The 21,998-nt window shown below is 38.6% G+C and overlaps 1 protein-coding gene across 3 annotated transcripts in view; it reads left to right on the top strand.

Moving 5' to 3' along the window:
• Positions 1 to 21,998, top strand: part of DNAJC6 (DnaJ heat shock protein family (Hsp40) member C6) — a 177,309-nt gene that overhangs the window by 137,440 nt on the left and 17,871 nt on the right. For all 3 annotated transcript variants that reach the window (XM_061121685.1, XM_061121687.1, XM_061121686.1), the window contains exons 12-13: positions 9,418 to 9,852; positions 13,898 to 14,032. In XM_061121685.1, the coding sequence (XP_060977668.1) occupies positions 9,418 to 9,852; positions 13,898 to 14,032 (570 nt within the window). The remainder of the gene's footprint in view (positions 1 to 9,417; positions 9,853 to 13,897; positions 14,033 to 21,998) is intronic.

The raw sequence follows: 21,998 nt of genomic DNA, 5'->3' as shown, positions 1-21,998 counted from the left end.
GTAACTTTGGAGATCAAGCCCTGAGCATTTGGAATGGGAGCACTGACTCCAAGACCCTAGAGTACCAGAGAACTAACCCTAGGGAATATCAAATAGTGAGAACTCACACAAAGGAAACCACTTGAATACAAGACCTGGCATCACCCAACCACCATAGCACCCTGTGCAGGATACCTCACCTAAACAACAACAACAACAAAAAAAACAAAAATACAAACCCAATCATCAGCAGACAGAATTACCACCTCACTCAGCCTTGCCCATCAGAGGGAAAACAAACAAAAACTCAGCACAAATCTCACCCTATATGAAGCTTACACAAACCACTGGACCAACCTTAGGAGGGCAGAAACAAAAAGGAAGAAAGAATTCAACCTTCTTCAAGGAAAGAATTCAACTTTCCTTGAAACCTAGGAAAAGGAGACCTCAAACACAATAAGTTAAAAAAAAAAAAAAAATGAGAAGGGAGAGAAACACTATGCAAAGGAAGGAACAAACTAGAAACACAGAAGTCCAAATAAATGAAGAGGAAATAGGCAAACTACCTGAAAAAGAATTCAAAATAATGATAGTAAAGATGATCAAAAACTTGAAAACAGAATGGAGAAAATGCAAGAATCAATTAACAAAGACCTAGGAGAATTAAATAATAAACATACAGAGACAAACAACACAATTACTGAAATTAAAAATACTCTAGAAGGAATCAATAGCATAATATCTGAAGCAGAAGAACGAATCAGTGAGCTGGAATATAAAATGGTGAAAATAACTTCTGAAGAGCAGACTAAGGTAAAAATTTTAAAGAGATTATAGTTGAAAATTTCCCCTGCATGGAAAAGGAAATAGTCAATCAAGTCCAAGAGGCACAAAGAATCCCATACAGGATAAACCAAGAAGAAAGATGCTAAGACACATAATATTAAAAGCAGCAAGGGAGAAGCAACAAGTAACATACAGGGGAAACCTCATATGCTTAACAGCTGATCTTTCAGCAGAAACTCTGCAGGCCAGAAGGGAATGACAGGATATATTTAAAGTACTGAAAGGGAAAAATCTACAACCAAGATTACTGTACCTGGCAAGGATCTCATTCAAAATTGATGGAGAAATAAAAAGGTTTTCAGACAAGCCAAAGTTAAGAGAATTCAACATCACCAAATCAGCTTTGCAACAAATCTTTAAAAGGACTTACACAGTAAAGAAATATAGGAGAAGACAAAAGATCTACAAAATCAACCCCGAACAGTTAAGAAAAGGCAATAGGAATATATATATCGACAATTACTTTCATTGTAAATGGAGTAAATGCTCCAAGCAAAAGACACCGACTGGCTGAATGGATACAAAAACAAGACCCATATATATGCTGTCTACAAGAAACCTACTTCAGACCTAAAGACACATATATACTGAAAGTGAGAGGAAGGAAAAATATATTCCATGCAAATGGGAAGCAAAAGAAAGCTGGAGTAGCAATCCTCCCCTCCTATCCGACAAAATAGACCTTAAAATAAAGAATATTACAAGAGATAAGGAAGGACACTCCATAATGATCAAGGGATCAATGCAAGAGGAAGACACAACAATTGTAAATATCTGTGCACCCAACATAGGAGCACCTCAATAAATAAGACAAATAGTAACAGACATAAAGGAGAAATTGACAGTAACACGATAATAGTAGGAGACTTTAACACTCCACTCACACCAACGGACAGACAATCAAAACAGAAAGTTATCTCTGGGCTTTCTATTCTGTTCCATTGATCTATATTTCTGTCTTTGTGCCAATACCATACTGTCTTGATGACTGTGGCTTTGTAGTACAGTCTGAAGTCAGGCAGGTTGATTCCTCCAGTTCCATTCTTCTTTCTCAAGATTACTTTGGCTATTCGAGGTTTTTTGTATTTCCATACAAATTGTGAAATTCTTTGGTCTAGTTCTGTGAAAAATACCGTTGGTAGCTTGATAGGGATTGCATTGAATCTACAGATTGCTTTGGGTAGAATAGCCATTTTGACAATATTGATTCTTCCAATCCATGAACACGGTAGGTTTCTCCATCTGTTTGTGTCCTCTTTGATTTCTTTCATCAGTGTTTTACAGTTTTCTATGTATAGGTCTTTTGTTTCTTTAGGTAGATATACTCCTAAGTATTTTATTCTTTTTGTTGCAATGGTGAATGGTATTGTTTCCTTAATTTCTCTTTCTGTTTTTTCATTGTTAGTATATAGGAATGCAAGGGATTTCTGTGTGTTAATTTTATATCCTGCAACTTTACTATACTCATTGATTAGCTCTAGTAATTTTCTGGAAGAGTCTTTAGGGTTTTCTATGTAGAGGATCATGTCATCTGCAAACAGTGAGAGTTTCACTTCTTCTTTTCCTATCTGTATTCCTTTTACTTCTTTTTCTGCTCTGATTGCTGTGGCCAAAACTTCCAACACTATGTTGAATAGTAGTGGTGAGAGTGGGCACCCTTGTCTTGTTCCTGATTTCAGGGGAAATGCTTTCAATTTTTCACCATTGAGGGTGATGCTTGCTGTGGGTTTGTCATATATAGCTTTTATTATGTTGAGGTATGTTCCTTCTATTCCTGCTTTCTGGAGAGTTTTAATCATAAATGGGTGTTGAATTTTGTCAAAGGCTTTCTCTGCATCTATTGAGATAATCATATGGTTTTTATCTTTCAATTTGTTAATGTGGTATATTACATTGATTGATTTGCGGATATTAAAGAATCCTTGCATTCCTGGGATAAAGCCCACTTGGTCATGGTGTATGATTTTTTTAATATGTTGTTGGATTCTGTCTGCTAGAATTTTGTTAAGGATTTTTGCATCTATGTTCATCAGTGATATTGGCCTGTAGTTTTCTTTTTTTGTGGCATCTTTGTCTGGTTTTGGAATTAGGGTGATGGTGGCCTCATAGAATGAGTTTGGAAGCTTACCTTCATCTGCAATTTTCTGGAAGAGTTTGAGTAAGATAGGTGTTAGCTCTTCTCTAAATTTTTGGTAGAATTCAGCTGTGAAGCCATCTGGTCCTGGGCTTTTGTTTGCTGGAAGATTTTTGATGACAGTTTCGATTTCCTTGCTTGTGATGGGTCTGTTAAGATCTTCTATTTCTTCCTGGTTCAGTTTTGGAAAGTTATATTTTTCCACAAACCTATGGACACCTTATCTTTGACAAAGGAGGCAAGGATATACAATGGAAAAAAGACAACCTCTTTAACAAGTGGTGCTGGGAAAACTGGTCAACCACTTGTAAAAGAATGAAACTAGAACACTTTCTAACACCATACACAAAAATAAACTCAAAATGGATTAAAGATCTAAATGTAAGACCAGAAACTATAAAACTCCTAGAGCAGAACATAGGCAAAACACTCTCCGACATAAATCACAGCAAGATCCTCTATGACCCACCTCCCAGAATATTGAAAATAAAAGCAAAAATAAACAAATGGGACCTAATGAAACTTAAAAGCTTTTACACTACAAAGGAAACTATAAGTAAGGTGAAAAGACAGCCCTCAGATTGGGAGAAAATAATAGCAAATGAAGAAACAGACAAAGGATTAATCTCAAAAATATACAAGCAACTCCTGCAGCTCAATTCCAGAAAAATAAATGACCCAATCAAAAAATGGGCCAAAGAACTAAACAGACATTTCTCCAAAGAAGACTTACAGATGGCTAACAAACACATGAAAAGATGCTCAACATCACTCATCATCAGAGAAATGCAAATCAAAACCACAATGAGGTACCATTACACACCAGTCAGGATGGCTGCTATCCAAAAGTCTACAAGCAATAAATGCTGGAGAGGGTGTGGAGAAAAGGGAACCCTCTTACACTGTTGGTGGGAATGCAAACTAGTACAGCCGCTATGGAAAACAGTGTGGAGATTTCTTAAAAAACTGGAAATAGAACTGCCATATGACCCAGCAATCCCACTTCTGGGCATACACAGTGAGGAAACCAGATCTGAAAGAGACACGTGCAACCCAGTGTTCATCGCAGCACTGTTTATAATAGCCAGGACATGGAAGCAACCTAGATGCCCATCAGCAGATGAATGGATAAGGAAGCTGTGGTACATATACACCATGGAATATTACTCAGCCGTTAAAAAGAATTCATTTGAATCAGTCCCAATGAGATGGATGAAACTGGAGCCCCTTATACAGAGTGAAGTAAGCCAGAAAGATAAAGAACATTACAGCATACTAACACATATATATGTAATCTAGAAAGATGGTAACGATAACCCCATATGCAAAACAGAAAAAGAGACACAGAAGTACAGAACAGACTTTTGAACTCTGTGGGAGAAGGTGAGGGTCGGATGTTTCAAAAGAATAGCATGTATACTATCTATAGTGAAACAGATCACCAGCCCAGGTGGGATGATGCATGAGACAAGTGCTCGGGCCTGGTGCACTGGGAAGACCCAGAGGAATCAGGTGGAGAGGGAGGTGGGAGGGGGGATCGGGATGGGGAATACGTGTAAATCTATGGCTGATTCATATCAATGTATGACAAAACCCACTGAAATGTTGTGAAGTAATTAGCCTCCAACTAATAAAAAAATAAATAAAATTTAAAAAACAAACAAACAAAAAAAAACCAAACAAAACAAAAGTTAATAAGGAAACGCAAGCCTTAAATTACACATTAGATGAGATGGATCTCATTGATATCTTCAGGACATTTTCATCCAAATGCAGAAGAATACACCTTCTTCTCAAGTGCACATGGAATGTTCTCCAAGATGGACCACATCTTGGGTCCCAAATCAAACCTCAATAAATATAAGAAAATTTAAATTATATCAAGCATCTTCTCCAACCACAGAGCTATGAGACTAGGTATCAATTACAAGAAAAAAAAAACTGTAAGAAACACAAACACATGGAGATTAAACAACACGTTTCTAAATAACCAGCAGGTTACTGAAGAAATAAAAAAGGAAATAAAAAAATTTCTAGAGACAAATGGCTGAAAACACAACTCAAAACCTATGGGTTGCAGCAGAAGTAGTTCTAAGAGGGAAGTTGATAGCAATACCATCCTACCTCAAGAAACACATCGAATGGACAACCTAATTTTGCACCTTAAACAACTGGAAAAGGAAGAACAAAACCCCCCAAAAATTAGTAGAAGGAAAGAAATCATAAAGATCTGAGCAGAAATAAATGCAAAAGAAATGAAAGAAACAATAGTAAAGATTAATAAAACTAAAAGGTAGTTCTTTGAGAAGATAAACAGAATTGGCAAACCTTTAGCCAGACTCATCTGAAAAAAAGAGAAGAATCAAATCAACAAAATTAGAAATAAAAAAGGAGAAGTTACAACAGATAATGCAGAAATACAAAGGATTAGAAGAGACCATTATGAACAACTATATAGCAACAAAATGGATAACCTGGAAGAAATGGACAGATTCTTAGAAAGTTCAATGTTCCAAGACTGAACCAGGAAGAAGTAGAAATTATGAACAATCCAATTACAAGCACTGAAACTGAAGTTGTGATCAAATATCTCTCAAAAAACAAGAGCCCAGGACCAGATGGCTTCACAGGAGAATTCTATCAAACATTTAGAGAAGAGCTAATGCCTGTCTTTCTAAAACTCTTTCAAAAAATTGCAGAGGAAAGAACACTTCCAAACTCATTCTATGAGGCTGCCATCACCCTGATACCAAAACCAGACAAAGACAACACAAAAAATAAAAAATACAGGCCAATATCAATGATGAACATAGATGCAAAAATCCTCAACAAAATTTTAGCAAACAGAATTCAGCAACACATCAAAAAGCTCATACACCGTGATCAAGTTGGGTTATTCCAAGAATGCAAGGATTCTTAAATATATGCAAATAAATCAATGTGATACATCATATTAACAAATTAAAAGATAAAAGTCATAAGATAATCTCAATAAATGCAGGAAAAGCCTTTGACAAAATTCAGCACCCATTTATGGTTAAAACTTCAAAAAATGAGGATAGAAGGAACCTACCTCAACATAGTAAAGGACATGTATGATAAGCCTACAGAAAACATTATTCTCAATGTTGAAAAACTTAAAAGCTTTCCCCCTAAGATCAGGAACAAGACAAGGGTGTCCACTTTCAACACTATTATTCAACACAGTTCTGGAAGTCCTCGCTACAGCAATCAGAGAAGAAAAAGAAATAAAAGGAATCCAGATCAGAAAAGAAGAAGTGAAGTCTCACTGTTTGCAGATGACATGATACTGTACATAGAAAATCCTAAAGATTGTATCAGAAAATTACTAGAGCTAATCAGTGAATTTAGCAAAGTTGAAGGATACACAGAAATTACTTGCATTTCTATATACTAACAATGAAAAATCAGAAAGAGAAATTAAGGAATCAATCCCATTCACCACTGCAACAAAAAGAATTAAACATCTAGGAATAAACTTACCTAAGGAGACAAAAGAACTGTACACAGAAAATTCAGTTTAGTTCAGTTCAGTTGCTCGGTCATGTCCAACTCTTTGCAACCCCATGAACCGCAGCACACCAGGCCTCCCTGTCCGTCACCAACTCCCAGAGTCTACCCAAACTCATGTCCATTGAGTCGGTGATGCCATTCAACCATCTCATCCTCTGTCATCCCCTTCTCCTCCTGCCCTCAGTCTTTCCCAGCATCAGGGTCTTTCCAAATGAGAGAGCTCTTCACATCATGTTGCCAAAGTATTGGAGTTTCAGCTTCAACATCAGTCCTTCCAATGAATACCCAGGACTGATCTCCTAGGATGGACTGGTTGGATCTCCTTGCAGTCCAAGGGACTCTCAAGAGTCTTCTCCAACACCACAGTTCAAAAGCATCAGTTCCTCAGCGCTCAGCATTCCTTATAGTCCAACTTTCACATCCATACATGACTACTGGAAAAACCGTAGCCTTGACTAGACGGACCTTTATTGACAAAGTAATGTCTCTGCTTTTTAATATGTGGTCTAGGTTGGTCATAACTTTCCTTCCAAGGAGTAAGTGTCTTTTAATTTCATAGCTGCAGTCACCATCTGCAGTGATTTTGGAGCCCAGAAAAATAAAGTCAGCCACTGTTTCCACTGTTTCCCCATATATTTACCATGAAGTAATGGGACCAGATGCCATGATCTTGAGGATCATGATCATGAGGAAAACATAGGCAGAACACGTGATGACATAAATCAAAGCAAGATCCTCTATGACCCACCTCCTAGAGTAACAGAAATAAAAACATAAGTAAATAAGTGGGACCTGATTAAACTTAAAAGCTTTGGCACAGCAAAGGAAACTATAAGCAAGGTGAAAAGACAGCCCTCAGAATGGGAGAAAAATAATAGCAAATGAAACAACTGACAAAGGATTAATCTCCAAAATATATAAGCAGCTCATTCCAGAAAAACAACCCAGTCAAAAAATGGGAAGAAGACCTAAACAGACATTTCTCCAAAGAAGACATACAGATGGCTAGCAAACACATGAAAAGATGCTCAGCATCACTCATTATTAGAGAAATGCAAATCAAAACTTCAATGAAACATCACCTCACACGAGTCAGAATGGCCATCATCAAAAAATCTGCAAACAATAGATGCTGGAGAGGGTGTGGAGAAGGAATGCTCTTGCACTGTTGGTGGGAGTGTAAATTGATCCAGCTACTATGGAAGATGGTATGGGGATTCCTTAAAAAGCTAGGAATAAAACCATCATATGACCCAGCAATTCCACTCCTAGGCATGTACCCTAGGAAACCAAAATTGAAAAAGACACATGTATCCTAATGTTCATTGTAGCACTGTTTACAATAGCTAGAACATGGAAGCAACCTAGATGTCCATTGACAGATGAATGGATAAAGAATTTGTGGTACATATACACAATGGAATATTACTCAGGCCATAAAAAGGAACCCGTTTGAGTCAGTTCTGATGAGGTGGTTGAACCTAGAACCTATTATACAGAGTGAAGTGAGTCAGAAAGATAAATATCATATTCTAATGCACATATGCAAAATCTAGAAAAATGGTTCTGAAGAATTTTTTTTACAGGGAAACAACAGAGAAACAGACATAGAGAATAGACTTATGGACATGGGGAGAGGGGAGGAGAGGGTGAGATGTATGGAAAGAGTGACAAGGAAAATTACATTACCATATGTAAATAGATAGCCAACAGGAATTTGCTGTGTGGCTAAGGAAACTCAAACAGGGGCTCTGTATCAACCTAGAGAGGTGGGATGGGGAGGGAGATGGGAGGGAGGTTCAAAAGGGAGGGGTATATGTAAACCTATGGCGGATTCATGTTGAGGTTTGACAGAAAACAACAAAAGTCTGTAAAGCAATTATCCTTCAATAAAAATTAAAAAGAAAAAAATGTCTGCAGTGAAACATAACATTGATTTCATTGAGTGAAATCAATGAAGACATTTGTAAGTAATTTTCATGTCAGTTCCAGTCAGATTTTTCTACCAACATAGGGAAACATTTAGTTTTTCACAGCTTTTTGCATTTCAGGACTGGGGAGGAGGGATGTGGATCTGCACTTGGTTTGGAATAGGGATCTACCTGGCAGTAGATGAAGTTCCATAGGGCCATCTGCCCCAAGGAGGGCCTGGAATGTCACTCACCAGCCTCTCCATTCCGTCCCCAGAAGAAAGGAATTTCCTGCTGGAAATCTTTCCTGCTGCCCATTTTATGCTGAAAGTACCTCCTCCCAGTTGGTGTAAGGGCCATCCTTACACCAGAGCCATTGCCTCTGGTCACTTATTAGGCATGGAGTTCACTTGTCCTCCAGAATGTGGGACAAAGGCCCTGCTTTTGGCTGCAGGCCGTTTGCAGGAGACCATGAGAGGAGGCAGCAAGGACTAGGAGACAATGTTTTGCTTTTTTCAAAGCACCTAGCATAGTGCTGGGAAGAAGATGAGGAGGATGATGATGGTAGTAATTTTAAAAATAAGAGAAACCACTTAAGTACTACTTACTATTGATCTGAGCATTTTCCATATCATATCTCATGTAATTTTCACAACAGTCAATGGAAGCTAGGTTCTATTTACTACTCGCAATTTGCAGAGGATAAAACCAAGGCACAGAGAAGTAAAGCCACTTTTTCAGTGTCACAGAGCCAGTAAGTAGCAGAGATGAGATTCAAACTTGGGCTGATTCTAGAGTTTTTGGCCTTCATGCCATATTCCTCTCAAATGCTCAACAGATAGTAATTGAATGTTATGTGAAATACATTAAGTTTTCCATCAGTAAGAGTCTAAAAGCATTGATTTTTCCAGGCTGCTGTTTCTCTCTTTCTGAAGTTAAGTGTGTAGACTCTAACAAAAAGCAGAAATTCTGTGGCTGGTGACTGACTGTTTCTGACATACTGGCCTTCCTTAGATCAGAAATCAGAGAAGTCATTCTGCGAGGAGGACCACGCCGCCCTAGTGAATCAGGAGAGTGAGCAGTCAGATGATGAACTTCTGACGCTGTCCAGCCCACATGGCAATGCCAATGGTGACAAACCTCACGCAGCCAGGAAGCCCAGCAAAAAGCAGCAGGAGCCAGCTGCCCCTGCACCCCCTGAGGATGTGGATCTTCTGGGTCTAGAAGGGTCTGCAGTGAGTAAGAACTTCTCTTCGCCGGCGGCTCCTCCCTCCAACTCCGAACTTCTAAGTGACCTGTTCGGGGCCGGAGGTGCAGCTGGTCCCGTCCAGTCTGGACAGTCAGGGGTGGATGACGTGTTTCACCCGAGTGGACCTACATCCACCCAGTCCACACCACGCCGATCTGCCACCTCCACCTCTGCATCTCCAACGCTGAGAGTAGGAGAAGGTAATTGCTTGTATATTGCGCTGTACCTCTCAGTACTGAGTTATAACTTTTGGGCCGAGCAGGTGGAATCAAACTTTCCTTATAATCTAGATTTCTCTGATCTCCCTAAAAGTCTCCAGAAGGTCTGTATCTTCATGTCAGTGGGAACAACAAGAGGAAATAGAAATACTGTCCATTTTGGTAGGACAGTCTAAGAAAGAATATTTGAGTTCGTCACCCTTACTTTAATTTTTTTTTTTTAAGGCTTCAATCCCTCAGCTGCTTTAGTTATTTCTGCTTGGAGGTGTAGATTGATGAATTGTTATTAATAATAACAGTGACTATTTGTGGGGTACTCACTATTTGCCAAACATGGAATTTAACACCAGCCATGAATTCAGTCTTTATAAAAACACAGTAAATAAGGTGCTATTGTTATCTCCATTTTCTAGTTGAGGAAACAGAGGCTTAGAGTCAAATTAGTAGTGTACTTTTATATAGCAAGTCCTCGGGCCTAAAACTAGGCCATTTGACTCCCAAGCTTTCCCTCAGTTTTCCCGTAATGCCTTCTTGGAACTGTAGTTTTCTGAATACACTTATGCTGTGCAGAGAAGCACTTGGTTAATTTAAGGTATATTTAAGGGACTCCTGCCAGCAGCATGGCTGATGGAGTGGAGCAGTTGGTGCCAGATATAGAGTTTGAGCCCCATGAGGCTCAGTCAGCTTCACTCCACTCATTGCCACAGACTTAACCCTTCTTGTGGCTGGCCATCCACAATTTTTTGACATTTGCAAGATAGTAGAGTTGGGTAAGCAGAAGTCCATTATAGCTTCTAAAGAACCAGCTGTCCTTGTTACTGCACCATTAACCAAGATGACATCATTAGGAAGAGAATCCATTAGGAAGAGGAAAGGGGAATGTCTCAACTCTCCAGGCAGGTGATAACCTTTAGGTACTTGAATTCCCAAGCTCATCCTTCAGTTCTCAGAAGGCTTTGACTGGTCTCAATTTGTGGTAGTTCAACTGGAGCCATTCTTTACAAGAGTGAGTTTCAGAATCACTGTAGATGTTGTAGGATTGTAGATGCTGAGGCTCAAGCTCCTACTTTAGTTATTGTGGACCCAGAGTGTGAAGCCAGGTGCCCTGAATCCCAGGCTGTTTGGTCTACACTTCAGCAGTTCTTAGTCATCAAAGTGAGCAGAAGCTCTGCCAGGAAAAGAAGTCCCAAGATCCAAAGTGGCAGAGTAGTCAGTGGTCACATTAAAAATTGTATTTATTTGTTTATTTTTAGCTGTGTTGAGTCTTCGTTAACTCCACACAGGCTTTCTCTAGTTGCGGCAAACAGAGCGGGGACTTCTCATTGTGGTGTGCAGGCTTCTCCTTGCAGCGGCTTCTCTTATTGCGGAGCACGGGCTCTCGGTGCACAAGTTTCAGTCGTTGCAGCACACGGGCTCGGTAGTTGTGGCTCACCGGCTTAGTTGCTCCATGGCGTGTGGAATCTTCCTGGACTAGGGATCTAACGTGTGTCCCTTGCATTGGCAGGCAGATTCTTACCCACTGTACCACCAGGGAAGTTCAGTGGTCACATCAAGACCATGCCCCTTGTGTGACTTTCAGTGATTTAATTCATCGTAGCCCCAGGTAGATAGTTGTATTCTAGCATCATAGCTAGAGGGGGCCTTTCAGACATTAGTTAAATCTGTGCCTCAGGTTATAGACAATGAAATTGAGGCCAGATATATATTAACTGACTTGTCAAAGGATGCACGACTGAGTAGTGCCCACCTAGGTCTGGGACATAAGTATTCTGTCCTCCAAAAGGAAGGAGAAGGAACTTGAGTCCAGAGTTAAAGGCTTGGATTTGAATGCCAGGACTGAAACTTACCTATCTGTGTAGCCTTATTAAAAAAAAACCTTGACCTTCTTAGTTATAAAATGGGAAAATATTTACCTATTAGCAATGTCGTAAAGACTAAATTTTTAGCTCTTGTGTTGGCAAGCTCACTTTTAGCTATTTGAGAATGCTGTTAATTTAACATAGTGTGTTAGTCACTCAGTCATGTCTAACTCTTTGTGACTCCATGGACTATAGCCTGCCAGGCTTCTCCATCCATGGGATTTTCCAGGCAAGAATACTGGAGTAGGTGGCTGTTTCCTTCTCCAGAGGATCTTCCCAACCCAGGGATAGAACCTGGGTCTCCCACATCGCAGGCAGACTCTTTAACATCTGAGCCACCAGAGAAGCCTAATTTAGCATAGGTTGGTATTAAAAATGTGCCAAATAATAGTGAGAAGATTTTAGCATTCTCTACTGGTGGACGTCAAAGTTAGAGTGTCCGCTTGCAAGTATTCTATAAATCTCAGTATTCTCATTTTATAGAAGGGATAAAGTTTCGTTAGTATTAAATGAGCTAAATGATACACATCATGTAATAGAGTGCCTGATGTATAGTTGATTCATTGCTGCTATGTAAAGCTAATCTACTGCCCAGCAGACATTAGGAGAGCATTATGCCAATGAAGTTGTAGCTGAACACATATTAAATCATGTCCCTCCCTGGGTTTTGAGAGTGGGAATTATTCATTAACTCGTTTGACTGTAGTTATCTATTCCTAGAATAGGTCACTCCTATCCAGGAAGCAGTCAGCCCATTAGCTTGATACCTACAAATTAGGAAGTGACATCTCATTATAGGGAGCTAATTCCCTTGCGCATTAATGCAAAATTAAAGCCCAGTTATATATATGCCACTCTGTGTCATTTTCATCACATTTATCTCACGTCTATGAAGAATGTGAGATGCCTTTGGGGAATTCCTGGAATTTGAAGTCCGAAAACTTGAACATGAGTCCAGTCTTATCATTTACTTGATATTGGGCAAGAAACTTGGCTCTCTGAACCTCAGTTTTATTGTCCATAGAATGAAAATGATATCACTTCTGTCTGACAGCTGACAGGTTCAGCTGATGTATTCTTTATGAAAGGCAACATAAACCCTAAAGAAATGATGCAATATTAAGTTACTGCATTGTTGGGCTTCCTGGTTAAGAATTCTCCTGCCAATGCAGGAGACATGGGTTTGATCCCTGGTCTGGGAAGATCCCACATGCCACAAAGCAACTAAGCCTGTGTTCCCCAGCTGTTGAGCCTGTGCTCTAGAGCCAGGAATTGCAACTGCTGAGCCCAAACACTGCAACTGTTGCAGCCCACGTGCCCTCCACAAGTGAAGACACTGTAATGAGAAGCCCAGGCACCATAACGAGAGAAAAGCCTTCACAGCAATGAAGATCCAACGTACTTAAATAAATAAAATCGAAAAAATGCTATTATTGTGTTGTTGCTGGAAACCTCAGCTGCCACTTTGTTGAAGTTATCTTGGTTCATTCACAGACTTTTTTTGCATTTTACTACATCTGCACCTAGTTTCTAGCAAGTGTAAGCAAGCAATGTTTTGAAAGCATTTCGTTTCATGGAGCATAAGGTGTGATGAGAGCTCAGGTTTTGTCACACTCGTTTTCTTTTCTTTTTAACTTTCAATGTGCCAGGACCACTAAAAACACAAAACTAAACAAAACCTGGTCAGTGAGGTTTTCTCCTGTTCACCTTAATAGCAAAGCTCCTCGTGCCTGGCATTTGTTCACTAATTCACTGAATATGATCACAGTTCATTCATTGATCATCTCTTGTGGCCCAGGCCATGGTTTCACCACTTATCTATTAATCTATAAGCTTGCTTGATTTATTTCATGTTATTAAGATGCCCAAAGGCCCACAGGACCCTTATTTATAGAGTTTATGGTTCATCCTACAGGTAAATCAGGAGTCCTTCCTTTGTCCTCAAAGAAGAGGTTATTCACATGTAGTCCGAAATCCTTGGGCTTCATTGTTAACCCTGAAGGAAGTTTTAAGGGTAGGATGGGCCTGTGGAGCAGCCCACGAGGCAGGCATCATCCTGACTTTTCAAGTCTTTGGCCTAGAGCCTTGTAAGAGGGACAGCTGTCCAGTATTTACTGAATGAGTGAACCCATAGGACAAAGAAACACCGTTTTCCTGTTGTTTTCTAGGTGCCACCTTTGACCCATTTGGAGCACCTTCTAAACCATCAGGTCAGGATCTGCTGGGTTCTTTTTTGAACACAGCCAGTGCTTCCAGTGACCCCTTTCTTCAGCCTACGAGGAGTCCTTCTCCTACAGTGCATGGTAAGGAAGTATTTATGCTGCGTTTAGTGGAGCAGGGTTCCCTACAAGACATCAGTAGGTGTTCACATATAAAAACATCTTGTAGGTGCGGTTTTGTTTTGGCTTTTGCTTTTGAAAAGCTTCATATCTCTTGAAAATTAACAATTCGTGTTAACATATTAAAAGCTCTGCAATGTTTTACAGTAAAGAAGCCTGCTTAACTTTGTTGTACTCAGCTTCCCTAAAATTTAATTTGGAAATTCTATTTTGCCTTAGAGCTACATGCACAAAATGTATAGGGCACCATCGGTTGTAGGACATATTTTATGTACTGTCACTTTTAGTTGATTGGAAGATGCTTACTAGTTGAAGTCTTTGAACTGTGAAAAAATATGCCTCTTAAGTTAATAAAATGTAATATGATGAGCATTCCACAAAATTAGTATTCCACAGAACAGTTTAGAATACAATATCCTGATATATTAAACTAGTTCTAAGATGAAGCCACTAACCACACTCGACTGTTAAACACTTAAAATGTGCCAGTCTGATTTGAAGCATACTCTTAAGTGTAAAGTGCATACCAGAACTCAAAACTTAGTACAAAAAAAGCAGTGTAACATGTCTTATTAATATTTTTATTTTGGTCATTTAATATAATATTTTGAATATATGAGGTTAAACAAAATGTTATATTAATTAATATTAATAATATTAATTTTATTAATATAATTATATATCAATATATAATTTATACAAATATTTTATATTTATTAATTTTATATTATATATTTATATATTAATTAATAAAAGTAATTAATATATAAATATATGACATAATTAATAATTATAATAAATTATAATTTATTGATTAATTAAATAATTAAGTTAATATTTAATTTATTAACATAAATATTATATAAAATATAATTAATATAAATATAAATAATAATATTAATATTAATAAAATTAATTTACCAGTGTCTTTACCTTTTTTGATGTGACTACTAGAAACATTTTAAATTACACAAGGCCCACATTATATTTCTAAGTTAGAGACAGACTGCGTGGAAAGAATCGTAATCACATCCATTTGTAAGAGCAAAAAGGTATCACTTAGGTAACACTGATTGAAACTGAAGGTCTTCAGTGAAGGATAGACAGCTTTGAGCTGGAGAAATGAAGCTCCTTGATGCTGAAGGATGTTGAACATCGGTGGCCTAGACTTAGAGGACGATGTATTTATTGTGAAGGCCCCCTGAGCCTCTGGGGAACACAGTTTAGCGATCAGCTTGACTTCATGGGAGCTATGCATATGCAAAAGGAAATTGAGTTGTGCAGCACTGGTCAAACTGTAACAACCGAAAATGAGAAAGCAGTCCAGGAACAAACTTTATGGGTGATTTCCTATTGCTCTTAAATCTCAAACTATTTGAAGTGGGTCCACAGGACGATATGCAAGAAACTCACCTCTGACCCTTGTGCAGTGCCCACTTAAAAGAATCTCCGGATTGGAAGTTGGGTACCACAAGAGGAAAGATGCAGGGTGATAGGTTAAAGCTGTTGTTTTTGTTAACTTATTTAAAAGGTAGGTTATGTCATTGCTGTCCTCGCAGTGGCTCCCTGCTTCACTCAGCATGGAAGCCAAAGTCACTGAGATGGCCTTGGTCGGCCCTCTGTGCTCTAATACCCAGGGCTGTGACCTCCTTCCCCACTTGCTCCCTCTGCTCATTCCATCCCAGTCACATGGCCTCTTCACCGTTACACTGGCTGTCCTCTTCCCCAGACCATGGCATGGCTAATTTCTTCACCTCTTTTATCTTTGCTCAGCAATCACCTTCTCAGTGGGGTCTCCTCTGACTGCTCTATTTCACATGGAAACTTATCCTCCTGTCTATCTTTCCCCACTAGAACATGAGTTCAGAGGCAGAGACTTTTGTTAGTTTATGAATGCTTTCCTAGTGCCTAGAAGATCTATATGATGTGTTGTATTATCTACCTGTCTTTCCATATAAAATAATCATTTTTTTCCTATATAAATCTCTTTGATGCATACTGATAATATTGATACGGTTATCTCTTTTCCTGACTTTTTAATACTTTGAATTTACTGTTTTCAGTAAATTCACCTTTTACGTCCCATGGGTATGGATGTTCATACTTCAGCATGGCAGTACTGGACTTGGTTCTCTCTTGTGAGCTGGCTAGAAGATGTTTATCCCTCGGTTTCAGCCAGTTAGAACCCTTGTGTTTTGTGGCTGTGCTGCTTATTTTGATCTGTGCGATGCTAGTGTGTGAAAGAATTTTCCACTATCCTTGCTGAGAAGGGAATTATTCCATTGTTAGTGGGTCAGTTGCATCCTCTTCATATACAGATGAGACTCAAGTGTCAGTTTGGGAGGTCAGATTGCCCACCTCCAGTTTCTACAAGGCACTATCCATCTCTTCTGAAAGCCAAGAAATGTTGCCTTCAAGTTCTATGAATATTTATCGAATATTTTCTCTGAAGAGAATAATTACTTGGGGCTTAATCTGAGAAGAAAAACTAAACAAGTAACTACAATAAAAGGCTAAATAGAAGTTTAAAATACTGGGTATTATCTTTTCATTTGTTTATTCCTTTCTCTCCAGCAGATTTTAAATTTCTTGAGGATAGGCACTGTGTCCTCTAGCTCTCTGTTCCCTGATGGTGCCTTGTGTGTGGCAGGTTTGTGGGTTTGATTAGTAATAAGGTTGAAGTGCTAATTCCTAGTTCTGCATCCTCGTTGGGTGTAAGACTAAGGTCAGAGTTTAAAGGAAGTCAAACAGCAAAAGTTAGCAAAATTATGTAGTTTCCACCTCAGTTTTCATGGATTACTGTGAAAAAAGAGAAGGGAAAACTAAAAGGAAAGAACTGTTATTTCTGATAATGGAATATTCTGTTTAACTTGATGATGGGAAGATACACAAGGTTTTGGTTCGTACTAAGGAAATGAAATGGGTAAATATAAGGCTTGATAAGGTTGGCTTGGTACCTTGATGATCCTTTTGGTGGTGATATGTGTACTGTGTCTTAAATCGTACTTGCAGTGTTATTGTAGTATTTGCATTGCATTCTTTGATTTAATGAACAGAACCTAGAAGAGTCTTAGAAAGAAGTTCTTTCTTATGGCATCCAGTTTCTTATTTGGATTTTACAGATGCAGAAAAAGTTTACTCTACCAATGTGTACTCTAATATACCCCATTATATTTAACTGAACGTTTCTTTTAAATTCTCCACTTGAAACTTTGAGAGGGTCAGTCAGTTTAGTCGCTCAGTTGTGTCCGACTCCTTCTTACCCCATGGACTGCAGCATGCCAGGCTTCCCTGTCTTTCACCAACTCCTAGAGCTTACTCAAACTCATGTCCATCGAGTCAGTGATGCCATCCAACCATCTCATCCTCTGTCGTTGCCTTTTCTGCCTGCCTTCAACCTTTCTGAGCATCAGGGTCTTTTCCAATAAGTCAGTTCTTTGCATCAGGTGGCCAAAGTTTTGGAGTTTCAGCTTCAGCATCAGTCCTTCAAATGAATATTCAGGACTGAGTTCCTTTAGGATGGGCTGGTTGGATCTCCTTGCAGTCCAAGGGACTCTCAAGAGTCTTCTCCAACACCATGGTTCAAAAGCATCAATTCTTCAGCGCTCAGCTTTCTTTCTTTTTTTTTTTTTTCTATTTTTTTTTTTTATTATTATTATTTTTTTTCCAGTGGGTTTTGTCATACATTGATATGAATCAGCCATGGATTTACATGTATTCCCAATCCCGATCCCCCCTCCCACCTCCCTCTCCACCCGATTCCTCTGGGTCTTCCCAGTGCACTAGGCCGGAGCACTTGTCTCGTGCATCCCACCTGGGCTGGTGATCTGTTTCACCATAGATAGTATACATGCTGTTCTTTTGAAATATCCCACCCTCACATTCTCCCACAAAGTTCAAAAGTCTGTTCTGTATTTCTGTGTCTCTTTTTCTGTTCTGCATATAGGGTTATCGTTATCACCTTTCTAAATTCCATATACATGTGTCAGTATGCTGTAATGTTCTTTATCTTTCTGGCTTACTTCACTCTGTATAATGGGCTCCAGCTTCATCCATCTCATTAGGACTGGTTCAAATGAATTCTTTTTAATGGCTGAGTAATATTCCATGGTGTATATGTACCACAGCTTCCTTATCCATTCATCTGCTGATGGGCATCTAGGTTGCTTCCATGTCCTGGCTATTATAAACAGTGCTGCGATGAACATTGGGGTGCACGTGTCTCTTTCAGATCTGGTTTCCTCAGTGTGTATGCCCAGAAGTGGGATTGCTGGGTCATATGGCAGTTCTATTTCCAGTTTTTAAAGAAATCTCCACACTGTTTTCCATAGCGGCTGTACTAGTTTGCATTCCCACCAACAGTGTAAGAGGGTTCCCTTTTCTCCACACCCTCTCCAGCATTTATTGCTTGTAGACTTTTGGATAGCAGCCATCCTGACTGGCGTGTAATGGTACCTCATTGTGGTTTTGATTTGCATTTCTCTAATAATGAGTGATGTTGAGCATTTTTTCATGTGTTTGTTAGCCATCTGTATGTCTTCTTTGGAGAAATGTCTGTTTAGTTCTTTGGCCCATTTTTTGATTGGGTCATTTATTTTTCTGGAATTGAGCTGCAGGAGTTGCTTGTATATTTTTGAGATTAATCCTTTGTCTGTTTCTTCATTTGCTATTATTTTCTCCCAATCTGAGGGCTGTCTTTTCACCTTACTTATAGTTTCCTTTGTAGTGCAAAAGCTTTTAAGTTTCATTAGGTCCCATTTGTTTAGTTTTGCTTTTATTTCCAATATTCTGGGAGGTGGGTCATAGAGGATCTTGCTGTGATTTATGTTGGAGAGTGTTTTGCCTATGTTCTGCTCTAGGAGTTTTATAGTTTCTGGTCTTACATTTAGATCTTTAATCCATTTTGAGTTTATTTTTGTGTATGGTGTTAGAAAGTGTTCTAGTTTCATTCTTTTACAAGTGGTTGACCAGTTTTCCCAGCACCACTTGTTAAAGAGGTTGTCTTTTTTCCATTGTATATCCTTGCCTCCTTTGTCAAAGATAAGGTGTCCATAGGTTCGTGGATTTATCTCTGGGCTTTCTATTCTGTTCCATTGATCTATATTTCTGTCTTTGTGCCAATACCATACTGTCTTGATGACTGTGGCTTTGTAGTAGAGTCTGAAGTCAGGCAGGTTGATTCCTCCAGCTCCATTCTTCTTTCTCAAGATTACTTTGGCTATTCGAGGTTTTTTGTATTTTCATACAAATTGTGAAATTCTTTGGTCTAGTTCTGTGAAAAATACCGTTGGTAGCTTTATAGGGATTGCATTGAATCTATAGACTGCTTTGGGTAGAATAGCCATTTTGACAATATTAATTCTTCCAATCCATGAACACGGTATGTTTCTCCATCTGTTTGTGTCCTCTTTGATTTCTTTCATCAGTGTTTTATAGTTTTCTATGTATAGGTCCTTTGTTTCTTTAGGTAGATATACTCCTAAGTATTTTATTCTTTTTGTTGCAATGGTGAATGGTATTGTTTCCTTAATTTCTCTGTCTGTTTTTTCATTGTTAGTATATAGGAATGCAAGGGATTTCTGTGTGTTAATTTTATATCCTGCAACTTTACTATATTCATTGATTAGCTCTAGTAATTTTCTGGTAGAGTCTTTAGGGTTTTCTATGTAGAGGATCATGTCATCTGCAAACAGTGAGAGTTTCACTTCTTCTTTTCCTATCTGGATTCCTTTTACTTCTTTTTCTGCTCTGATTGCTGTGGCCAGAACTTCCAACACTATGTTGAATAGTAGTGGTGAGAGTGGGCACCCTTGTCTTGTTCCTGATTTCAGGGGAAATGCCTTCAATTTTTCACCATTGAGGGTGATGCTTGCTGTGGGTTTGTCATATATAGCTTTTATTATGTTGAGGTATGTTCCTTCTATTCCTGCTTTTTGGAGAGTTTTAATCATAAATGAGTGTTGAATTTTGTCAAAGGCTTTCTCTGCATCAAAATATGTATAGAAATGAATGAAAATGAAAACACAAGAACCCAAAACCTATGGGACACTGTAAAAGCAGTGCTAAGGGGAAGGTTCATAGCATTACAGGCTTACATCAAGAAACAGGAAAAAAACCAATTAAATAACCTAACTCTACACCTAAAGCAATTAGAGAAGGAAGATATGAAGAACCCCAGAGTTAGCAGAAGGAAAGAAATCTTAAAAATCAGGGCAGAAATAAATGCAAAAGAAACTAAAGAGACCATAGCAAAAATCAACAAAGCTAAAAGCTGGTTTTTTGAAAAAATAAACAAAATTGACAAACCATTAGCAAGACTCATTAAGAAACAAAGAGAGAAAAACCAAATTAACAAAATTAGAAATGAAAATGGAGAGATCACAACAGACAACACTGAAATACAAAGGATCATAAGAGACTACTACCAGCAGCTCTATGCCAATAAAATGGACAACTTGGATGAAATGGACAAATTCTTAGAAAAGTATAACTTTCCAAAACTGAACCAGGAAGAAATAGAAGATCTTAACAGACCCATCACAAGCAAGGAAATCGAAACTGTCATCAAAAATCTTCCAGCAAACAAAAGCCCAGGACGAGATGGCTTCACAGCTGAATTCTACCAAAAATTTAGAGAAGAGCTAACACCAATCTTACTCAAACTCTTCCAGAAAATTGCAGAAGAAGGTAAGCTTCCAAACTCATCTATGAGGCCACCATCACCCTAATTCCAAAACCAGACAAAGATGCCACAAAAAAAGAAAACTACAGGCCAATATCACTGATGAACATAGATGCAAAAATCCTTAACAAAATTCTAGCAGACAGAATCCAACAACATATTAAAAAAATCATACACCATGACCAAGTGGGCTTTATCCCAGGAATGCAAGGATTCTTTAATATCCGCAAATCAATCAATGTAATACACCACATTAACAAATTGAAAGATAAAAACCATATGATTATCTCAATAGATGCAGAGAAAGCCTTTGACAAAATTCAGCTTTCTTTATAGTCCAACTTTCACATCCATACATGACTACTGGAAAAACCATAGCTTTGACTGGATGGACCTTTGTTGGCAAGTTAATGTCTCTCCTTTTTAATATGTGCTCTAGGTTGGTCATATCTTTTCTTCCACTAAGAAAGAATCTTTTGATTTCATGGCTGAAGTCACTGCATTTCAAAATCTGCAGTGATTTTGGAGCCCAAGAAGAGAAAGTCTGTCACTGCTTCCATTGTTTCCCCATCTATTTGCCATGAAGTGATGGGACCAGATGCCTTGATTTTAGTTTTTTGAATGTTTAGTTTTGAGCCAGCTTTTTCACTTTCCTCTTTCACTTTATCACTTTCTGCCATAAGTGGCGTCATCTGTGTATCTGAGATTATTGATACTTTTCCTGGCAATCTTGATTCTAGCTTGTGCTTCATCCAGCCCAACATTTCACATGATGTACTCTGCATATAAGTTAAATAAGCAGGGTGACAACATACAGCCTTGACGTACTTCTTTCCCAATTTTGAACCAATTTGTCATTCCATGTCCAGTTATAACTGTTGCTTCTTGACCTGCGTGCAGATTTCTCAGGAGACAGGTAAGGTGATCTGGTATTCCCATCTCTCTAAGAATTTTCCGCAGTTTTTTTGGAAGCCACACAGTGAAAGGTTTTGCGTAGTCTATACAGCAGAAGTAGATGTTTTTCTGGAACTCTCTTGCTTTTTCGATAATCTAATGGATGTTGGCAATTTTATCTCTGGTTCCTCTGCCTAAATGCAGCTTGAACATCTGAAAGTTCATGGTTCATGTACTGTTGAAGCCTGGCTTGGAGAATTTTGAGCATAACTTTGCTAGCATGTAAGATGAGTGCAATTGTGCAGTAGTTTGAACATTCTTTGGCATTGCCTTTCTTTGGGATTGGTATGAAAG

The sequence above is a fragment of the Dama dama genome, chromosome 20 (genome assembly GCF_033118175.1).
Source record: "Dama dama isolate Ldn47 chromosome 20, ASM3311817v1, whole genome shotgun sequence".
Lineage (NCBI taxonomy): Eukaryota > Metazoa > Chordata > Mammalia > Artiodactyla > Cervidae > Dama > Dama dama.
The sequence above is the reverse complement of the archived record's forward strand: the minus strand, read 5'-3'. Positions and strand labels throughout refer to the sequence as shown.